At 62.0% G+C, this 21188-nt stretch overlaps 3 protein-coding genes across 3 annotated transcripts; 1 reads left to right on the top strand and 2 right to left on the bottom strand.

The window, feature by feature from the left end:
• Positions 1-153: 153 nt before the first annotated feature.
• On the bottom strand, positions 154-7631 carry IDH3G (isocitrate dehydrogenase (NAD(+)) 3 non-catalytic subunit gamma). The gene is made up of 13 exons (XM_007957165.1): positions 7551-7631; positions 4575-4616; positions 4315-4326; positions 3962-4059; positions 3610-3722; positions 2954-3014; positions 2740-2872; positions 2396-2529; positions 2038-2140; positions 1785-1931; positions 645-739; positions 499-559; positions 154-255 (listed from the first exon to the last, which is right to left on the bottom strand). The coding sequence occupies exons 1-13, from the start codon at positions 7629-7631 to the stop codon at positions 154-156; spliced, it is 1182 nt and encodes a 393-aa protein (XP_007955356.1).
• Positions 7632-7972: 341 nt separating this feature from the next.
• On the top strand, positions 7973-10913 carry SSR4 (signal sequence receptor subunit 4). The gene is made up of 6 exons (XM_007957163.2): positions 7973-8057; positions 9375-9493; positions 10161-10235; positions 10407-10496; positions 10636-10701; positions 10809-10913. Exons 1-6 carry the CDS (start codon positions 7991-7993, stop codon positions 10911-10913), a joined length of 522 nt encoding a protein of 173 aa, XP_007955354.1. The 5' UTR covers positions 7973-7990.
• A 4101-nt stretch (positions 10914-15014) lies between these two features.
• PDZD4 (PDZ domain containing 4) lies at positions 15015-20269 on the bottom strand. Its single transcript, XM_007957161.2, has 7 exons — positions 19665-20269; positions 18623-18713; positions 18106-18204; positions 17464-17526; positions 17037-17138; positions 16735-16845; positions 15015-16565 (listed from the first exon to the last, which is right to left on the bottom strand). Exons 1-7 carry the CDS (start codon positions 20267-20269, stop codon positions 15015-15017), a joined length of 2622 nt encoding a protein of 873 aa, XP_007955352.2.
• Between the last annotated feature and the right edge of the window lie 919 nt (positions 20270-21188).

Genomic DNA, 21188 nt, shown 5'->3' with positions numbered 1-21188 from the left:
AGCCCGGCATTGTGAATGGGGTGAGTGGCTCACCCCTGGAGGAGAGAAGCACCAAAGCCAAGGTTGGGGGCAGAGGCCGCTTTATTACGCAGTTGGGCTGCTGATCTGCTGGGGCTGCCAGGGGGCAGAGGAGCAGGCACCCAGGCTGGGTGGCTAGGCCTCCACGGCCTGGCCATTGACGACGCGGATGTGCCAGATGATGTCCTGGATGGCCTCAGACGTGGTGCCCTGGCCCCCGATGTCTGGGGTGTGCATCTGCAGAAGGAGGCCCACTTGGGCACCTGGCGCCATCCCACCAGCACCCGAGCCCCACCCTGCAGGGGGTGCCCACCGTCTCTAGGGCTGGCAGGGGCTGAAATTGCCACCAGTAGGGCTGTGGGACCGACCAAAGCTCAGAAGCCCGACCCTGCTGCTACCGCCCTGCCTGTGGGGGTGGCAAGAGCAGTGAGTCACAAGGGCTCAGCACGGGCTAGGGCGGGGAAGGGGAGAGAGCCTCACGTTCTCATTGTCCATGGACGCCAAGACGGCCTTGCGGATGGAGGTGGCGTAGGAGTGGAGCCTAAGAGAGGGGAGAGGCAAGCCTTGGGTCCTCAGGGCCTTGGGTGTTGGCCAGAGCAGCCGTTAGGCACCAAGGATCCACTTACTTGAGGTGATCGAGCATCATGCAACTTGCCAGCAGTGTTGCCGTGGGGTTGGCAATGTTTTTATTGGCGATGCTCTTGCCAGTGTTCCTGGTCGCCTGGAAGAGGCAGGACAGAGAAGGGGCAAGCACAAAGCTTGTGATTCCGTTTCTAAGCTCCCAGATCAGCCCAGGCCCTGACAGGCAAACGCAGACACAGAGGTGAGTAGTTGGCAGGGGCAGGGCGAGAGGCACTAGGGAGTGACCACTGATTTCACTTGGGGTGATGGAAACCTCTGGAACGAGACAGAGGTGATGGCTGCACAGCTTGATGGCGGTGCACTGTGCACTTCAGAACCGCAAACGTTTAAATGCTTTTCTTGTGGCGAAAGACGTAGAACATAAAACGTGCCATTTGAGCCACTTTAAATAAATAGTTCCCACCAGCCACTCCTCGGAAGGAAGGTTGGGCAATCCTACTTCCGTAGTGATACTGCCTTGGAAACCCAAGGAGGAGTCGCTATGAGTCGGGGCCGACTCGACGGCACATAACAACAACAACAACAACAAATAAATAGTTCAGGATGTCGCTGATGCGCACAATGGTGCACCTGATGCTCAAACACCTCGTTTCACGTCACTCTGATTTTACATCGAACAATAATGAGAAAACCTTGTAAGAAACTGACAAACGGATAAACAAGAGCAGCCCCTCCACGGGATGCACTATCACTCAACCCCAAAGGAAAACGGAGTCCTGATCCACACTCCGAAGCACAAGAGCCTTGAAAACGTGATGCCGAGCATGGAAGTCACGCACGAAAGGCTAGCTATTGCATGATTCCATGTTCATGAAATGCCCGGGGCACAGCGATCTAGAGACCACACCCACAGGGCTGGGGAGGATGGGGACTGGGAAGCGAAGGCTGAAGGGTGTGGGGGTTCTCATGACGAAATGTTCCCAGATTGACTGAGCGACAGCTGCCAGCTCTGTGAACGTGCTAAAAAGCACTGAATCGGGCCCTTCCGGTGGGTGAACCGAAGGCTGCGCAGACCGCGTCTGTGACAGTGCTTATAAAGCAGCACGTCCGGCGGCTCATGGTGCCGGCAACCCACCCCACCAGAGGAGACGGGGTGCACCACCTCACACCCCCCAGCCGCTCACCGTCTCAAACACTGCATAAACATGGCCATAGTTGGCCCCAGCCACAAGGCCTGGGCCCCCGACCAGCCCTGCACACACGTTGTTGACGATGTTGCCGTAGAGGTTCGGCATCACCATGACGTCAAACTGCTGGGGCCGGGACACCAGCTGTGGGGCAAGGAGGGTGCTGAGGGGGCGACTCGGCAACACGGCCCAGCCCAGGGCACCGAGCACTGGAAGCCACGGCCAGGGGGCGGACAGCCACGCCAACTACCTGCATGGTAGTGTTGTCCACAATCATACTCTCAAAGGTGATCTGGGGGTAGCCAGCAGCAACCTCCCGGCAGCACTGTAGGAAGAGTCCATCGCCCAGTTTCCTGGGGGAAGATACAGGACATCGGCTTGCCCATCACCCATCCGTGGAGAGGGCCATGGACACAGCTCCCCTCTAACCTGCCCCTGGGCTGCTCATGGGCACAGCCTGTCCCACTTCCGTCCAGTTTGGACTTGGTGAGGCTCTGGCAGAGGATAGGGTGTGTTGAGCACCGAGGGCCACAGGACAGCCCTGGGCATGGCCCCATGGTGGGTGACGGGTTCCTGAAGGCAGGGCGGCTGGGGGGGGGCGGGCATACATGATGTTGGCCTTGTGCACGGCTGTGACTTTTTGGCGCCCGCTCTCATGGGCCAGCTTGAAGGCATACTCAGCGATGCGCAGGGACTTGGCCTTGGTGATGATCTTCAGGCTCTCCACCACTCCAGCCACGCTCTGGGGGTGGGGGCAGAAGAAGCCACCTGTCCCTGGCTGATCCTGCCCCAGAGGAGCCAGCAGACAGAACGGCGGCCGCCCTGTCTCTGAGTACCCCTGGCTCTTCCCTTGGGCACAGCCTTGCTGCCTTTTAGAACACCACCCCCTTTCTTGAGCCAGAAGATCTTCCCTCAACCCTGACCCCAAAGGGCCACCCGTGGCCCCCTGGACCTCATGCTCCAGGCTGCTGTACTCGCCCTCGGTGTTCTCCCGGACAATAAGGATGTCGATGTCCTTGTGCCGGGTCACCACCCCAGGCAGGCTCTTGCAGTGGATGACATTGGCATAGAGGTCCAGGCTGGTGCTGGGGGAAGACAGTCACAGCTGAGCCTGACTGAGAGCCGCTCCCCCAACCAGGCCACCCTCCCCGTGCACTTGGCCTCACCGAAGGATGTTGTTTCGGGATTTGTGGGATGGTGGCAGATTGTGGTTTGTTTCAATGTTGCCTGCAGAACCAGAACAAGAGAAGCAGGCTGGCCAGGGGGTCCCCAAGGTCTGTGCTGCCACAGTCCAGGGAGCAACTCCAAAGGCAAGCCACCTGTGGCTGGTGGGTGGGGGCGTGCCCACTGGGTTCACTGATGTGTGCCAAGGGCCCAGACAGGTACTCCGTAAGTAGTGAGTGAATAAACGATGCTTGGAAAGCTGGCCAGCAGGCCTGCCACTGGCACCCTCCCCTCTCTAAGTTCAGAGCCTCTCCTATTCACTGTCAGCCATCACCCCACTGTCTCCCAAATGGCTTGGAGCCCTTCGTGCAGCTGCTGTGTCTGTGACACCTTGTTTTTGACAATGCTCTGAGGGTCAAAGTGGACCCCTAGCAGAGAGGGCATCCTCAGGAGGGATGCAGGGGGCAGGAGGGAGTCTGGGGGCATCAAGGTCTCAGAACCGGAGTGTGGAGAGACCCCTGGAAGCTTCTGGCCAGCCTCCAAGCACAAAGGTCTTCCCTAGCCAGAGAAGCCCAGAAATCTAAGACACAGGCCTGAGGGACAGCTATCAGCCGAGTGGAAAGGAGTGTCCGTGGCAGCCCTCATAGCCCGAGCTCACCCTTCAGGGCCACACGGTTCCGCCGGATGGCCATGATGGCATTGCGGATGTCTTCCTCATCGGCAGTGGAGCTCACGTGCACCTCCTCAAAGTCCACTGGCACACATGCATGCCTGCAGCCAAAGTCAGGGTTGTTGGTCGGTGAGCAGGCTGCCCGTCCCAGCCCATGTCTGGAAGGCCCTCGTGCCGGCTGAGAGGAGACCGGACCTCCCCGGGGCAAGTGAAAGGAGGTGCCCAGTCCACACCATGTCCCCGGGCCCGGGCCCCAGGCTCAGGGTCTGCCCGCCCTCCTGCCCAGAGTTCTCAGGGCCCTCCCCAGCTGGGTCCACGAGGGGGACAGTGGGCTGCAGACCTGAATACAGACTTGACGTGCAGCATGAGCTCTGGCCCGATGCCATCCCCAGGGATCATTGTCACCGTGTGCCGTCCACCATACTTTGCCGACGGGGGCTGCAGGGAGGGGAAGGGTAAAGGCAGGCCCACGGGGACCCCTGAAGGCTCCCTGGCTTGGCTCCCAGGGGCTCAAGCCAGCTCCCTTCTTCCCACCAGCACAGGCCCCCATGGCCAGCCAATCACAAGGCCTCAGTCCAGGGTCCATTTCTTCCCTGGCCCGCCCCTTCCATCAGAGGGATGGCAGCAGAGCCAGTCCCACCCCTGCCTGAAGGCTCCTGAGCCCAGCGGAGAGACATAGAGAAGGATACTCACAATGGTTTGCTGCTGGAGGGGCAGGAAGAAAGAAGAAAGAAGACACAGATAAGCCAAGGTTAGCAAACTAGGCTGTGCTTGGGGATGGCTGGCTGGGGAATTGGGGTCTCTACCTTGGGGGTCCTGTCTAGCACAATTCAAGTAAAGGGCAAGGTGAACATGGCCCCAGACACCACACTTCAGACAGAAGGACCCAGGGGAGAAGGGACAGAAAAGCGTACGTGTGCGCATGCACGCACACACGCACCCTCGTTACTTACTGAGGAGATGCTCCTCCAGGGGACCTCGTGGGTGCCTAGAACCTGGCAAAGACAATCCAAATCCCAGTGTTGCTTGTCAGCCCAAGAGTCACACTTGCCCGAGAACATGGCCCAGACAGACGTTCCCCTCAACCCCATCCCTGCTCCAGTCTCCGGACAACAACCAGGATGTGCCCCAGGCGGCAGCCCTGAGCCTGGACCGTGCAAGGACCAGCATGTCTGTGCACCGGGGACAGCCCTGGCACCATTATGCCTCGCTACAATCTTCCAGCGGGAGTTTGGGAAGCGTTCTTGGCTCCTCTTTCTCTTTTTGCTTCTAATTCTTTTTCAGCTAATGGTATGGGCCCCACGGCCACTTTCCCAAGAAGCACAACTTGCAGCTGGGCCCCAACCTTTATAAGGCACCACTGCTGTGCTTCGGCTGGGGCCAGGCAGGGGTGACCATTAGGGCAAGACCCCAGGGGATCTCTGCTGACCCTACAGACACCTGGATCTGAGACCCTCTTCCCTCCTGGCCAGGCGGGAGCTGAGAAGCACTTGGAAGCGTGTTTCCTTACAAAACCAAACCAAAACCACTGCTGTGGAATCCATTCTGACTCACAGGGCCCCTAGAGGGCAGAGTAGAGTTGCCTCAGAGGGTCTCCAAGGCTGTCCATCTTCACGGAAGTAACTGCCTCATTTTTCTCCCACCGATTGGCTGGTGGGTTCAAACTGCCAACGTTTTGGTTAGCAGCTGAGAGCCTTCACCACTGTGCCACCAGCATTTCCATCCAGTGCCTGTCAATGTTTCCATCCAGTGCCTGTCAATGTCTCATGTCTCCTGATGGTCAGGGGTTTGCACAGGGCCTCCTCCAGGGAGCCCTGCCTCATGCTCTAAGGCTGCTGAGCTCTTGCTCCTTCCTCCAGACCCCAAGGCCCTCTTCCAGCACCCTTGGTTGTCACTGCCTTGCTCCCTCAGAACCCTGAAGCCCCTGAGAGCAGAGGCCATGTCCATCCGGTCCCCCACTGTTCCCCCAAGACCCAGAACACAGAGAATATTTCCTGAATGAACGGGCAAATCAGAAAACGAAGTCCAAAAGCATAAGTAGGGAGATTGGGTTCAAATCCAACACTCACACCACGAGCCAGCCAGCAGCACATAGCTCAGCTGAGACCCCTAGACGGAGGCTGGTGGTGACGTGACAGGGCCACTGGAAGGGCCGAGCGATGAAAGGCTCACAGTCCCCTGCCAGCTTTGGTCCTCTGCAGGCCCGGTGATGGGGGCCCATGCCAGCCTGATCTAATGAGCCCGTTCCTGTGGGTCCTGTGCCAGGCCTGACCCCACACCCCGGGTCAGGTCACCACCAGCGGCCTGCACCTCCTCCTCACCTGGTTTCCAGGCTAGGTGTGCCTTCCAGCTTGGACCTAGGGCCCAGAACGGGGTGGGTTTAGGCCTCCCTATGTGTGCTTTCTGGAGAAGCCCACGTCTTCCTGTAGGAGCTACATGGCTCGACCCTAACTCAGGCCATGTGGGAAGCTACCAAGCAAGGAGGGGACTGTCAACTCCTGCCCTCTGACTGTGCCACAGAAACAAAGAGGTCTGATGGGGCGTGGACTCCACCCAAGGGTCCCCACCCTTCACATGCTACTAAGGCCTCTCTTCAGGCGCTGTCGGGTCAAGGGCAACTGGTGGCTGAATGTCCCCTACAAGCTCCGACCGTGGGCAAAGATCTGACTGGGATTTACCTCTAAGGATTCCCAGCCCGGGGCCATCAGCCTTCAGGTGGGGCACTGCCTCGCTGCTGAGTGTTCACTGTCCCCCAATTTGCACCCAAGCACACCCACTGGGGGCTCAGGCAGAGTGCCAGAGCCACTGGGCCCTCGAGAAGTCCCCCTGTGAGTAAAGCGGAGGCAGCAGCACTTTAAGGAGCCATGAGTCCAGTTTAGGTGGTTATAGGGGCAGCAGGAGGAAACGTGGTGGGCACAGATGCCCATGGGGATGGGAGTAGTCAGAGTTCTGGAAGGTCCGAGCTGGCAGGATCCTTTGAGAACACGAAGTCCCCTCCCCTCACTGGTCAGAGGAGAAATGGGAACCCAGAGAGAAGAGGGGACTGGCCAAAGGCCACGCAGAGGGTCAATGGGGGAGCCTCATTGGAGGTCCTGGCCCCAAGGACAACGCTGGCCCGCGGCTGCTTCAGCACTGCGGGGTTTCCAACCCACTGAGGCCCAAGGATTCCCTCCGAAGCGCACCTGGAGAAAACCTAGACTCTGGTAGCGGGTAAGGCATTGGACTGCTAAACAAAAGGTCGGTGGTTCAAATCCATCAGCTGCTCCGAGGGAGGAAAATGAGGCAATCTACTTCCGTAAAGATTTAAAACCTGGGATACCCAATGGAACTCGCTACTGAGTCGAAATCGACTTGATGGCAGTGACTTTGGTTTTTCTGGGTAGGTGGCGAGCAAAGCCCCGCTGCGGCCTGCCCCCGCCGTGCCTCACACACCCCAGCTCCCTCCCATTCCGGGCGCCGGCAGGGGCATCTGGGGCTGGCAACAGAAAGGAGGCTGGCAAAGTCCTATTCGCCACCTCCACTGGGACAGGTGGCAGAGCGGTCCACGAGAGGCAGAACCGAGGGGGAACGGGGTCCGGGGTCGCGATGCCGGGCGGCAGGTGCAAGACAGGCCGGGATACGTGACTGCCCTTGGAGGGCTCCTGCAAGGGCACTGGGGAGCCGACGCCAGCCCGCCGCGGGCCCCCGCCCTAGAATGGAGACCCCCTGTAGAAAGGGCAGAAGCGCCAACTTGGGCCAAGTCCCTCACTGACGACGGAGGCGACCAATCCACTGCTGCGCGCGGCCTTCTCCCCGCCTCTCACAGGGCCCGCAGCCAATCAGGCTCCAGGCCGTACCGGGGGCGGCTCCCACCCTCGCCGGCCCCGCTGAGGTGCCAGGTCCCACTGAGACCATTACGGCTATCCCAGCGGGCTGCTCCCCCTTCTCACCTCCCAAGGACGGCAGAGAATGACCGGTCTAAAGACTGCCTTCGCAGCGCCACAGGCTGCAGTCGTCACCTTCAGCGCCATGACGGAAAGTGACAGTAGCCGCACGTACCCTGCGCGAAAACACTGCTCTCGCGAGAGTCCTGCAGGGGCGAGAAGTCCCTGGGCAGCCGCAGGCCCGGCAGTACGCACGCGCGGCCCGGTCGGTTCCCACGCCCCTTTCCGGCGCGGGGGGCGCCGCTGCCGCCGACGCCATGTTGGGGGCGGTCCGCTGGGCCCGGGCCGGGGGAGGAGGACACGTCAGTGCCGCCAGCGACGTCACGTGGGCTGACCCAGCCCGCCGGCGCTCGATTGGTTCCCGCGGTCGCTGACGCGTCGCGCTTCCTCGTCTGCCCTCGTGCTCCGGCCGCCCGCTCTCTCTTCCCCTCGGCAGAGAAGAGGCGATGGCGGCGGTGGCACCTCTCGGGGCCCTGGCACTCTTCCTACTGTCCGGCCTCTCCTGCTGCTCAGGTAGCGGCGTGGCCGGCGCCCGTGCGGGCGCGCCCTCCCCGGCAGGTTGTCCGTGGGGGGAGCAGGGGGCGGGCGCAGCGGCGCGGGCTTGCCTTGCCTCCGGCGTCATCCCCATGTTAACCCAGCAGCCATGTGTGTCACCTGCTCCTCTTGGGGAGAATGCAACACATGTCCCGCTCCTTCTACCCAGCTCTTGGCCCGGGGGATGAGCCAGGCCTCCCAGCGAGAGCGCCCTGGGGGACGTAAAGGGCGCCGAACCGAGGGCCATGGGCAAAGTCTAGGGAAGGAGCAGGAGCAGCGGTCTGACAGGGTGCAGGCAGGCAAGGACAGGCCGTGGGCAAGATGGGAGCCCAAGAGGTGATGGCCGTGCCTGGCCAGACCCCACGCACTTTCTCCTGAGGCGCTGGCGGGCCTGGCGTGGCTCAGCAGGCTGCCGTGGCCGGTTGAACCAAGGCTGTAGCAGTATTGGAGGGATGGAGTCCACGGAGCCCCCAAGTGCCATCTGCCCTACCCACTGGCCCTCCCAGGTTCACAGACTTCAGGGCCCCACAAGGCCCACAGGAAAGAGGCCATGGCTGGAACAGGGCACGAAGGCCCCCACCGTTCCCAAATGGCTTTTTCTTGCTGTTCACTGAGCTCAGCAGAAAGCTGCACTGCTAGGACTGCTTGTTTGCACACAGGTGGCTGGGAAGTTTTGCACTCGTGGAAGCGTTGCTTTGCACCCCATGACTCTGGTGACACCCTCTCTCCTGGGGCAGTGTGGCCTAAGGGGCAGTGGCACTTCTGCGCCCAGAGCTGCTTCCGCTTTCCCTCAGGAATGCTGGGGCACGGTCTCTCACCCGCCTGTAATGTCAGCTGCGGCTGAGGGCTCTGTCCTCTCCTGCATGTCCCCAGTGTGTTGTCAGTACCTCCTGTGCTGGGTGCCTGTGCTGACGCTTAGGGTTCCTGGAAACGTGAGGGAGGTGCTGGCTTTGGATGAGACGCTGACCTGGCCCCCGGGCTTGTGGTGTGTTCCGTGCCAGGGCAGGCTGCAGCCTCAAACCATTGCTTGGCCATCCTGTCTGTAGGTCCAAGCATGTCCCCCCAGACACATGCTTGCTCTTCCTTCACAGTTACATTGAGGCCCCACCTGGACAGAGGCCTCCCCAGCCCCCTTTACGGGTGTGTCCCCTTGCCACCACTTGGATTGTCTCCAGACCCCAGCTGGCAGGGTCAGAGGGCCCCTGTGTGTCCTCAGCTGCTGGGCTCCTGGAGACCAGGCCAGGACAGGCAAACCTGGCCTTGTCCAGGAACATGGTCTCTGTGCCACCCCTGCAGCAGAGGCCTGCATGGAGCCCCAGATCACTCCCTCCTACTACACCACCTCGGATGCGGTCATTGCCACCGAGACGGTCTTCATCGTGGAGATCTCCCTGACCTGCAAGAACAGGGTCCAGGTGAGGCAGGGGGGCTGTGGTGGCGGGCACTGTGCGCAAAGCCCAGGTCTGCCCCCACCTCACCCCGTGCCATTGGCTGGCAGCCCCTCACTGGCAGTTGGTGGAGGTGGACTCACACGGACAGGGGAAGATTAAGGCATCCAAGTCGGAGAGGGTGCAGGAGAAACGTGGGATTGGTTCTCCCTAAGCCACCTCGTATGATGGCACTGCTGGAGTGGTGCTAGGTTGATGCCAACTCCTGTTCTCTCGAGGGGGTATTGTGGGAAGGAGCAGGTTGGGCCGGTCCCCAAACTCCCTTTGTCCATTTTCTGGCTGCTGGTGGCCAAGATAGGGGTCTGTGGTGGGTATTATGGACGTTCAGGGTCTAGGAGCTCTGTCCTCAGCCTCTGACCTTAACCTGTGTTCCCAAAAGCCCAGAAAAGGAAGTTGGGCCTTTGGGGGTACAATCCCCCTTTGGTTTCCTGCCTCCAGGTTTGCCGTGGGTTAGGTTAAACCAGGCCATGGGGAAGGTCTGGGCCTTGCCCTCCCACGGACGAGACTCACCCAGAGAGACAGCAATAACGGTAGTGTTCACATGGTGTACCCCCTTGGGCACTGCTGTGAGCAGCCCTGTGTGCTTTGTTTCCCAGAGAAGCCATAGGTGACCTTCCTTCATCCTCTCACACAGAACATGGCTCTTTATGCCGACGTCAGTGGAAAACAATTTCCTGTCACCCGGGGCCAGGATGTTGGGCGCTACCAGGTAAGAGGAGGCCGCATGGCTTGAGGGCAGGGCTTGAAGCCCAGGAGTGGCCCAGCTGAGCGTGGTGGGGGCCCAGGACCTTGGGGACTGCTCCCAGTGTCCCTGTGTCAGAGCACACAGGACAGCCCCAAGCATATGTCCGCTCTGACTGCCCTGCCCAACCCCCACCAGGTGTCCTGGAGCCTAGACCACAAGAGCGCCCACGCGGGCACCTACGAGGTCAGGTTTTTCGACGAGGAATCCTACAGTCTCCTGAGGAAGGTGCATATACCTGAGATCTGGGCTCAGGGGCTGGCTTATGCAAGGGTGGGGTGCCCGGGTGGGAGCTGCTTTACTGACAGCCACCTCACCCTGCCTCACAGTTCCTTCAGTACTCCTGACCCCAGCTCCTCCCTTGCAGGCTCAGAGGAATAACGAGGACATTTCGATCATCTCGCCCCTGTTCATAGTCAGCGTGGACCACCGGGTGAGTGGGCTGAGGGCAGGGCAGTGGGGAGACAGCAACCTGCATCCTCCTGGGGGCGGCCTGTGTGGCTTGCCTGCCAAGCCCATGTCCGTGTTCCTCTCTTGCAGGGCGCCTGGAACGGGCCCTGGGTCTCCACCGAGGTGCTGGCCGCAGTGGTTGGCCTGGTGATCTACTACCTGGCCTTCAGTGCAAAGAGCCACATCCAGGCCTGAGGCCCAAAGGCAGAGTGCGGGGGCTCCAGTCTCCCCTGCTGCTGTCGACAAACGTCCACCCGTCAGCACAGGCGGTCAGCATGCGGGGCTCCTTGCTTGTGTCCTGGTGCCTTGCCACACACGGGGCGAGCTGGGAGCCGCAGCCTGAGCGGGGCTTATTTGCTTCCCCCCTTCACCGCGGGGGGCATTCCTGCCTGAGCCCTCGCGTCTCAGCGTTGCTTTGTGGTGTGGAGCGTGGGCCATGGTGGATATCTTCCCTCAGGCACAAGACCTTCTGAGCAAGGGGCCACTGCCGTGTTCTGCTTTGTTCTCTCGCCGTTCGGGGGTCCGGGGTTGTGGCTGGGGAGCAGGTGGGAGGTGTGCTATGCTGTCCCCGGCCCTGGGAGCAGCCTGCAGGGAGCAGTAAGATCATGCACACGAGCGCTGCAGCCTGGGCTTCAGAGTGGCCTCCTGTTGGGAGCCCTGGACATATAAGCCCCACGGTGTGACGTGCTGTCCTTGCTTATGTCTCAGTGCCTCTGGGTCAGAGGTGACAGCCCCCTGGAAACCGTAGCCAGATTTGGGCCCATGTCTACTCAGTCCCAAACCCTGGGCTGCAGCCAGTTCTGTGCTGCCTCCTGAGTATTTCAGTTTGCAGGGTTGGCTTTACCCCAGGAAGGTTCAGAAGACAGGGGAGAACAGCGCAGACCCTGTGCCCCCGGGACCCTGTCAGCCACTTCTAGTCGGGCCTTTGTCTCAGGTGTTAGGGCTGCCACAGTGCACATGTCACCAGCGAGCAGCTTTCAAGGGCTGGGATGATTGGCCCAGTTTTGGAGACAGGTTGCAGGGGAGGAGCCCTGGTCAGGAATCATGGCCTGCTAAGGCTGGTGTAGGGTTCCTTCCGTCTGTGTGTCTGTGTGCGTTTTCATCCTTTTTTATGACAGCCCTCAGAAGGGCTCGAGTTTCAGACCCACCCCACATTAATGTGACCAAAGAATGCCCCTTTCCCCATAAGGTCGCGTTGAGAGGGACAGGACTTGAACACGCATTTGGGATACCCTTAAACGGCTTTGTCCCGCTGCCTGAGCACCCGGCGCCTCTGGTGGACATGGCCACAAAAACCAACAGCTCCCCCTGCTCCATTTCTAGGCCTGGCACGTGCTGGGCACCACCATCAGCTGGTGGGGCTGTGAGAGGACTGGCATCCAAAGAGGTGGGTGCGTGTCCTGGCCAAGTCCCTCAAGCCGCGAACTGCCTGTTCTAGGGTGGCGTGGGGTCGCTCAGATAAGCTGGTAAATCTGCTGGTCCCCAGGAGCCTCTAGGCTGTTCCTGCAAGTGACGGGTGAGTGAACAGTCTACTTGAGAAGGATGGGCCAGCCAGGGGGCCTCCCCCTTTGCTTATCTTTACCCCGGTCTCAGGAGAAGGCCCCACTCTACCCCCTGTCCGTGGGCAGGATGACAACTCCAGGAAAAGGGCTGGGTGAGCCCTCTACTGGGAGGGTACAACAAGCTGGGCTGAGCATCCCAAGGGCCAGGTCAGCCCCTCAGGTGGTTGCTAAGGAGGTGGGTGGCGCTGCGCCCTAGTGCTTGTCGGTGCAGGATGTGGGTAAGAGGCTGGCAGGCAGCCGAGGCCAGCATGGAGCAGCAGGCACAGTGACGGCTGTCTGCCAGTCAGCTGCTCTTTTTGGTCCTGGCTCTGCCCCCCTGCCAGAGGGCAGTAGGACCCAGACTCGGTGACTGTTCCAAGGCCACCTGGCGCCACCCTCCCAGCCAGCTTGCTGAGCCGGCGCCAGTACAGGCCCGTTAACATGCTCTCCCCGGCCAAAGGACTCCTGATTCCTGACCCGCCGGGGGCCACGTTCTGTCAGTGCCAGAGAGTGGAGCACCTCCCGAGGGAGACCCCAGGAAGCTTGCCTCGGCCCCCAGGAGGCTTCTGCCAGTTCCTGCAGCAGGGCCTCATCCTCCGGACCTGAGGTGCAGAGGCTGCTCCCACCACCGACCAGTGGGGGGTGCTGTGGAGGGGCGTGGCAGGAAGCCCCAGCCCCCTTTTCCCTGTCATCTTTGTCTCCCCTGAAGGCCCATGGGTGCTCCCGGGCCTACATAAGGGACACAGCCCCTCCTGCAAGTGCACGGTGGGCCTTCTGCCTAGACCTTGTGACTTCCAATTTCCAGAGAAAACCTGGCAGCACGATTGCCCCGAATCGGCTTCCAGAGCCATTCTCCCCGGGACACAACCCCTTCTGGGTAACACTGCTTCATTCAGGGGCTGCCACCCACCGGGCAGCTGCAGCCCTGGGGGCCCTTGCCCCCACACACATATTCAGCAGGGCTCCTGGTTTGCTGAGCCACACGGGGTCGTGGGGTCATGCGCGTGCGGCTGCTCTTCCAAAAGTCTCGGAGACGGAATGTGTTCATCTGGTGCCACGTTAGGCACTGCAGGGTCCCTAAGTGGGAAAAGCGGCTTCTGGCCTTACAGCAACTTCAACCCCAGCTCCTGGAGTGAGGGCCCAGTGTGAGCAAGAAAGGCGAGGAGATGAAGGCCCTGGAGGCCAGTCCCGGTCCTCGGAGATGCCGGCCTTCCTGCCTCTAGGCACCCCGTGTCGTCTCCCACCTCTCAACCGACTCAGCCGCCTTGGGCCAGTCATTGTGGGTGGTTGGGGCCACACTTGCTTTTTCTAATGCCACAGACTGGTACCACAGCAGCCATCTGCCACCATGGCATTGCCTGTGGCCTCGGCCACCATGACAAGCGGTGTCCCTCCTGTGGTTTCCCCCACGTTGGTGTCATGTCGCCTCCCAGAGTTCCATGGAACTGCCCACAAGAGCCCCTGACTTCCAAGGACCTCACTGTCCAACCCCAGCCCTTTCCTGTCCCCACCCCAAAGACACAAGACACAGCCACATGCCCCCAGAGAAACCACAGGAGGCCACAATTCCACCAAGTCAGAAGGCAGCTTGCTTTATTCTCATGATGTAAATGGGGGGCAGAGCTGGGGCAGCCAGTGTCAGCCTCCAATCTTAGATCTCCAAGCCAGAGTACTCGGGGCTGCCTGAGAGGTGCTGGCCGCCCCCCACCCCCACCCCAGGCAGCCTGGCCCATGTTTGCTTCCTTTTGGTTGACCTGACCAGCCTGGCCACCTCTCACCCAGCCTGGGCTGTCCCTGGAACCAGGGCGTGCTCTCACCTCCATGATGAGGGGCATGTCGCCCTCCACCTTCGCCAGGCCCGGCCAGACAGCCTAAGGTCTTCCCACTGGCTCAGGGGCCTTGGCTCCTAGAGCCCCTCCCTGGCTGGCCCCTCCTCCTGCCACCGCCCCCAGATGGCCTCAGGGCCTGCAGTTAGCTCTCCTGGGCATGCGCGCCTCAGTGTCTGCGATCTTAGATCTCCGGCAGCTACCGGCAGAGGGCTCCCCTGTCCCCACACAATGCAGGCCACCAGGGAAACTGCTTCCCATCCTCCAACCTTCCCCACCCTTCCCCCCACCCCACCCTCCCCTTCCTTCTTCCCTCCCCTCCCGACTCCTTCCCAGCCTCACTCGGGGGTTACACTTGGTCAGGCGGCCCAAAGGAGCGGCCAGCCCCCAGAGCAGGTCCACAAAACAAAAACAACTATCGGCAAGCACAGAAAGGGCAGAAAAGCACGAAAGTCTACGAATCACCAAGGCTCCTAGGGGTGGGTGGCTTGCGCCAGCTGGAGACATTTGTTTACGTTTGTGCTTGACGGTCCTCCTCGCCTTCCTTTCTAGCTGCGCTTCCCTGGCATCAAGTGCCCACGTCGTGAGAGCGCTGCGTGTGCGCAGGTGTGCACTCGTGTGCACGTGGCCGTGGGTCTCCCACACGGACAGCTGAAGGGGGTCATGGCCGGTCAGCCCCGATGCTGGCGACGAGGCGTTGGCTTGACTTGACAGGCGGAAGGAGGCGGTGGAAAGTCTCCTGCTCCTGTGGGGCTACTTTGTTAACAAAGCCCTTCACGCGCGTGCGCGCGCACACACACGCGCGCGCGCGCGCGCGCGCGCGCGCGCGCGCACAGGCCGGCGCACAAGCGCAGCCTGCACACAGACACGCTAGATGCCGGGGGAGGGGGAGGGGTGGGCCCCAGCAGCGCCGCGGGGCTCCCGGCCGCTCACACGGTGGTGACGGACAGCAGCGGGTTGTAGACCCTCTTGCCGTCGGCGGAGCAGGTGCCGTGCGCCAGCATCTCCTGGATGGTGATCCAGTTGTCCAGGATTTTCTTGTTCCGCTTCTTCATGGTCTTGCGGTGGCTCAGGGCGATGATGTTGAGCTCGGCCTTGCTGTCGCCGCTCTGCTGCTCGCGCAGCCACTCCAGGCGGCTCTGCATCATGAACTCGCGCCGCTTCCGCTGCTCGCGGGCGCGGATCAGGTGCTGCTTGCGCTCCTCCTTGCTCCAGTACCGGCCCATCTTCATCTCACTCACCGCGTCGTCGTCGGTCGTCATGCCGCTGCGCTCCTCCCGGATCTTCAGTGCCCTGGCCTTCAAAAGCCGGTCACGCACGGGCCGCTTGGCCACGTACCGGGTCCCGTCACTGCGCACCTTCACCTTCCACTCCATGCGAGGGGCTTCAGCACCTGGGGCTGCGGCGGTCACCCGCGGGCCACCCGCCAAGCTCAGGGGCCCATGGGCCAACTCTTCCAGGCCCCGTGCAGAGGCCAGCGGCCCGCGGCTGTGGAAGTGCTCGCCCTCCGGACCCTGGACACGGTGGCGCCGGGAGAGGTAGGGGCTGCCCTCCGGGCCCACCCGCTCCAGCGTCACCGCACTCTTGGGGCTGCGGCGGACACGCTCCTCTGAGTGCTGTCTGCGGCCTGTCTCAGCATGCCGGGACAGGGAGCGGAACTTGGCGGGGCTCCCCTGTGCAGGGGCTGCCTTGGGTGTGGTAGTGCCGGGCATGCCGGCCGTGGTCCAGTTCAGGTTGGAGTTGCTGGCAGTGGTGGTGGCTCGCCGCAGGGGGCTCTCGGGGAGTGGCTCCGTGAGCAAGGGGGTGCTGCGACAGCTCTCCCCCGTGTTGTAGGCGCTGGTGCTATCCTTATCCGACTTCTCCGGCAGCTCAGAGATGTCAGACAGCTCGTGCTTCTGGGGCTCACCGGCCCCGAGCGCGTAGAGGCCCTCCTCCTCCAGCAGCCAGGCCTTCATGCACCGCTCGCGCAGCTGCTGCATCTTCTGGGCCCGCAGGATGTTCCGGCACTTGAACTCCAGGTGCCGCAGCTCCTCCTCCAGCATGGCCATCTCGTGGCCCAGACTCTCGTTGCGGTTGACGTCCAGAGCACTGGTGCTGCCCGAGGCGCGCGGGAAGAGCAGGCCCAGCTGGTTGCCATTCTCCAGGTGGCCCCTGATCTCCAGCAGCTCCCGGTAGCGCTCACACTCCTCGTCGGTAAGGCCCGGGACGTCGCCGGCGCCCAGCCCGGCCCCCTCAGCCAACAGGGAGTCCATGCTGAAGTGGAAGTCCCGGCTCTGCAGGGAGTCCCCCTGGAGGCCAAACTTGCGCAGGCTGCCAGGGGTGTTGGTGGTGCTGGGGGGCTCGTCGCCTAGGAGGTCATGCTCGGAGCTCTCCTCGTTGCGTGTGCTCTCATCAGTCCGGCCCACCCCGCTGTCCAGTTCTTGGCTGTTGCTCAGGTCTGGGCCCCCACTGGGGTCCCCCTTCTCCTCTTCATTTCCCAGCTGGGGCAGAAAGACAGCCACGTTTGCCACCTCCTGAGCCAGCTGTCCGTGGACTGGGGTGTCACCAAAGGCTCAGGAGAGGTTCAGATCCTGGGTCGGTCATGCCCAGTCGAGGCCTCCCCACCCACCTGTTCCTCCTTCTCTCCCTCCCACCCTGCCTCAGACTCACCGGCTGGGCAGGGGGGGACTTCAGCTTCTGAGCCCGAAGGTCCCCCTCATTCTCAGAGCCAAAGTCATCCAAGAAATCGTCTCGGTCACTGTCCTTCCAGCGCTTTGTCAGCTGCAGAGATAGCAGGTGCTGTCCCCACCACTGCCAGGGTCTCCTCGGATGCCCCCTAGCCATGCAGGCAACCCCAGAGTGGGAGAGCTCGGCCCATGTGGCCACCAGAGGCGGGAAGGGAAGCAGGCTCCCCCAACACCCGCTGGCCCACCGGCCGCACACCCACACTCTGTCGGCAAGGGGCCATGCACCTCACTCTCAGGCCGGGCCAGCAGCAGGGAGATGTTGGTGCTCTCCTCCTGGCTCAGGATGGCCACCGCCTCCTCCCGGTTCTGGACGTCCACACCGTTAATCTGCAGCAGGCCCAGGGATAGTCAGCAAGGACACCAGGGCCACCTCTGGGGCAGGCCCTGGTCACAGCACACCACACTCCCCAGCACTCCAGTCTTGGCCAGGGTCTTGAGCTATGGGTTGGGTATAGATAGGTGGACGGTGCCAGAGAAGAAAGGGCCCAGACCAGGCGAGAGCCCGTGTGTGCTGAGGGTGCTGGGAGATAGGGCCGAGAGGCCCAGGAGATGGAGAGGAGCTGCAGTGGGGCTAGGGTGGCACGGGACCTCCTGCCCTGGGCACCTGGGAGCACGAGCAGGATGGGGATGAGACGGGCCCCAGCTCCCTCACCTGGACGATGCGGTCACCCTCCCGGATCCTGCCGTCTTTGGCTGCAATGCTGTTGGGATTGACCTGCGGGGCACATGCGCCATGGGATGCTGCCAGCCCCTGCTCCGGGGTGACCTAGCCTGGGGTCCCACAGCCCTCCGAGCTCCAAGGAGCAGGGGTGGAAGGCGGTGGGCTCCTGGCAAGTTGCCTCTCCTCAACTTGGGAGACAAGGGTGCAGACCACTCAGCTTGCTGACCAGAAGCTTGCAGCCCCCCTACCGCCTCCATGCACACAGCTGGCATGCCTCTGGAAGCCAGGGGCTGGGGGACTTCGGGAGGCTGGAGAACGTAGCTTTGGGGGCTGTGTGGGGCAGTGGGAGGTTTAACTTGATTAGGGTGCTGTGAGAGTGGGAAGGGGCCACCGGACAGCTGCCCAAGGCAGCTGGGGGAGAGGAGAGGCCAGGACTTGCTCGGCTGGTGTCTGAAGTGGTTCCTGGTCTGACCTCCCAGGCCACCGTCCACCCCAGCTGCTCACCAGGTCCTTTCTCTGGCAGCGGATCCCCAGGCCGGCAGTGTGTGGAGGCTTCGGGAGAAAGGTGGGTGGAGACGTGTCCCCACCATGCCCGTGTCACTGGCCCACGAGTGGAAGCCCTCCTGCCCCTACCTCTCCAACGTAGATGCCCAGGTCATCCTCATCATCCGTGCGGTAGCAGACCATGAGGCCCAGCTTGTCCCGGTGGCTGGTCTTGTATAGCTCCACCTCCTGCGGTGGATGGGAGGAAGCACAGGTGGAGAGCCTGCGAGCAGGGGAGGCGGTCGCCCCAGCAGTCCCTCCCCTCCCCCTCCCCCTCCCCCCCACATCTTCTGAGTCTCCAGCCCCCAGCTTTGAGGGTTCATCTTACCGTCCCAAAGGGTGCACGTGTGTTCAAAGGTCTCCCCTACCAGGCAATGCCCAAGACACACACACAGAAGACAGAGACATGCGTGGCCCACGGACTCACCAACACAGACCGAGCACAGGGCCTGCCCACAAACAGCCCACGACGCGCCTGCCAACTGCAAGCACTCAGAAAGGCTGGCGGGCCCCAGTGCCGAGCCGCAACGGCAGGCGCCGGCCCCATGGTGTGCAGGGCTGCACGGGCCGTCCTAGAGGCTGACTCCGGCCCGGCCGCCCCGCTCACCTCGTACTCCAACTCGTCCATACGGTCGGCCTCCTGCTGGCTGCCCTCCATGAACTCCACTGGGTCATAGTACTCGTGGCTGATGGGGGGGCTGCCCAGGAGAAGCTGGGGTCAGGCTGACCGGGGACCCTCACTCACCCGAGCCTCAGCTCCCAGGCACTGGGTTCCCTGCCGGGTGCACCCTCGGGGTGCGGATGCCCAGCTGCTGCCTCATGGGCCCCTCCTTCTGAGCCACTGCCACCCATGCAGAGACCAGGAATGCATCTTCACTAGGCACGGTCAGCGTCCACACTGAGACACTAGGCGTGCAGGTTCTCCACCCGTCCCCAGCCCAGACCCCTGCAGTCGCGCCTGCCCCCACCCTCCCCCATGCACAGCCCCCAGGAGTTTGCCAGGCCCAGAGGACTTCCGTAACAGCCGAGTGTTGACTCGCTAGACCACCGAGGCTATGTCTGGCCTGAGGCCAGGAGGGGCTGCTGGCCGCCCGCCACCCCGCGGCCTACCTCCCTGCTGAGGGCCCTGGCCCGCCGCCCAGCAGCCGGTCCCGAAGGTGGGGTGAGTCAGTGCTCACAGTCAGGAGCCCCCCGCCCGGGCGAAAGGCCCTCTTCTGAGTGCGCCAAAGAAAGAGGCCAAAGAGAGGGAGGAAGTTCAGAGCAGGAGGAGGGATGGGACAGACAAGGATGGCAGAATAGTCAAAGGGTGACGCTGGTGGCACAGAAGACGATGGGGCGGCAGAGGAGAGGATGGAGGAGGAGATGCTGGTGACCTCAGCCTGGCGTCCCCGGCGGCCAGGTCCCAGGATGCTCTACCCTTGGCCCTGGGCATCAGCCCCCCCTCAGCCCTGTCACTGGCTGGTGGCCGCCTGAGGCTGGGGACCAGAGCTTTTGGAGCCTGGCCTGTCCCCGAGGGAGGGCGTCAGGCCACTGAGGGGCGGCCATGACAAGGCTCGTGTGGCTTCAACAGCCCGGGTGGCGTGGGGCCAGCTGCCCTGGGGTCACGCCCTCTTGAGGCAGGGCCCGGGGCCCTCCTGAGGGTGACTCACAGCTCGGAGAGGACATACGGCTCCAGGATGACCATGGGCGGAGTGGGCGGGCGCAGCCTGCCGAGCGCCGTGATATGCTCGAAGGTGATGTCAGTCTGAGTGCCACTGTCCACCAGCTGCAGGTCGTGGCAGGAGCTGTCCCCCCGGAGGCGGGGGCTACGTCTCAGTACCTGGATCACCAGGGGCTCCTTGGAGGAGCGCAGCGCCTCCAGGGTTTGCTCCTGAGATAGCTTGGAGAGCTCCTTCCCGTTCACCTGTGGCAGAGACACGGCCGGCCGTGAGAAGCTGCGGCCGGCTTCACTTCCTGCAGAGGCCAAGGCGGGGGCCTCCTGGGCCCCAAGCCCCTCCACACAGGAACGTTGCTCGGCAGCCCGCAACCAGGGCTGCCCTCGGCGCCCTCGGCTCCTGGCAGTGCCCACACCTTGGCCTGTCCCCACCTCCACCCCACTGTGGGGACTCGGTGGCTGTGCCCTGTGGCGGTGACAGAGCTGGGATCTGCAAACCCTCCAGGCGATCCCGCCGGGGGGTGGGCATGAGGAGGAGCATGAGAAGCTGTGGGACCCGGTCTCTGCCTCTGCGACCAACTCGCCAAAGAGGAAAGCCATGGGCATGCCAAGGGCCTCCTGGAATTGCCAGGCAGCCTAAGAGAAGGGCCGAGGAGTGGCCCTCAGGAAAACTGCTGCCTGCATGGATGACAGGGAGCTCTGGTGGTGCAGTGCCTGAGGCATTTGACTGCTCGCCAGAAGGTTGGCAGTTCAAACCCACCAGCCACTCCCCGGAAGGAAGGTTCGGCAATCTATTTCTGTAGAGATACCACCTCGGAAGCCCAAGGAGGGGTTGCTGAGTCAGATCCGACTCAACACCAGTGAGTTTGGGGTTCTTTTGCACATATGACAAGCCCCAGGGAGACAGGCAGGGTCACAAGCTAGTAAGTGGAGACGCATGTAAGAGTGTCGGTCTGTGGTGGCCGAAAAATGGAAGCGAGGGTGCGTGGCCGGGACTGGAAGGAAGGGCCCTAGAGACGCTGCTTAGGACAACGCAGACCACGCAGAATCTTTAGTCATGTTTATTATCAATTTTAACCACAGAATAACCTGATAAATACAGCTATAAATTGCTTAAATGTTAGTATTTCTGAATAATAGGAGCTGTGCTGGCACAGTGGTTAAGTGCTCAGCAGTTAACCAAAAGGTCAGTGGATTGAACCCATCAGCGGCTCCACAGTAAAAAGATGAGACAGGGAGCTTCAGTAAAGGTCTACAGGCTTGGAAACCCTGTGGTACAGTTCCACTCTGCCCTCTAGGGGCGCTGTGAGTCGGAATCAACTCCATGCCAGTGGGTGTGGATTGGGCTTTGCTTCTGTGAAGACTGACAGCGTTGGAGACCCCGTGGGGCAGTTCCACTCTGTCCTCTAGGGGCGCTGTGGGTCAGGATAGACTCCACGGCAGTGGGTGTGGTTTGGGCTTTGCTTCCGTGAAGATTGACAGCCTGGGAGACCCTGTGGGCAGTTCCACTCTGTCCTCT

This window comes from Orycteropus afer, unplaced genomic scaffold (genome assembly GCF_000298275.1).
Source record: "Orycteropus afer afer isolate SDZICR_OR568_19922 unplaced genomic scaffold, OryAfe1.0 scaffold00713, whole genome shotgun sequence".
NCBI classification, from domain to species: domain Eukaryota; kingdom Metazoa; phylum Chordata; class Mammalia; order Tubulidentata; family Orycteropodidae; genus Orycteropus; species Orycteropus afer.
Note: the sequence above shows the minus strand (reverse complement) of the source record. Positions and strands in the feature narration are given on the sequence as shown.

Bases quoted from the DNA above. Each gene is read 5' to 3' on its own strand.
- IDH3G (XM_007957165.1), bottom strand. From the start codon at position 7,631: ATGGCGCTGAAGGTGACGACTGCAGCCTGTGGCGCTGCGAAGGCAGTC. The intron at 3,015-3,609 runs GTGAGCTCGGGC...CTGGTTCTGCAG, and splicing joins GAACCGTGTGGCCCTGAAGG to GCAACATTGAAACAAACCAC. The intron at 256-498 runs GTGAGGCTCTCT...CTCCTTCTGCAG, and splicing joins CGTCCATGGACAATGAGAAC to ATGCACACCCCAGACATCGG.
- SSR4 (XM_007957163.2), top strand. From the start codon at position 7,991: ATGGCGGCGGTGGCACCTCTCGGGGCCCTGGCACTCTTCCTACTGTCC. The intron at 9,494-10,160 runs GTGAGGCAGGGG...CCTCTCACACAG, and splicing joins CCTGCAAGAACAGGGTCCAG to AACATGGCTCTTTATGCCGA. The intron at 10,497-10,635 runs GTGCATATACCT...CCTCCCTTGCAG, and splicing joins CCTACAGTCTCCTGAGGAAG to GCTCAGAGGAATAACGAGGA.
- PDZD4 (XM_007957161.2), bottom strand. From the start codon at position 20,269: ATGGCTTTCCTCTTTGGCGAGTTGGTCGCAGAGGCAGAGACCGGGTCC. The intron at 18,205-18,622 runs GTGAGCGGGGCG...CATCCACCGCAG, and splicing joins TGGACGAGTTGGAGTACGAG to GAGGTGGAGCTATACAAGAC. The intron at 17,527-18,105 runs GTAGGGGCAGGA...TGTGCCCCGCAG, and splicing joins TGGGCATCTACGTTGGAGAG to GTCAATCCCAACAGCATTGC.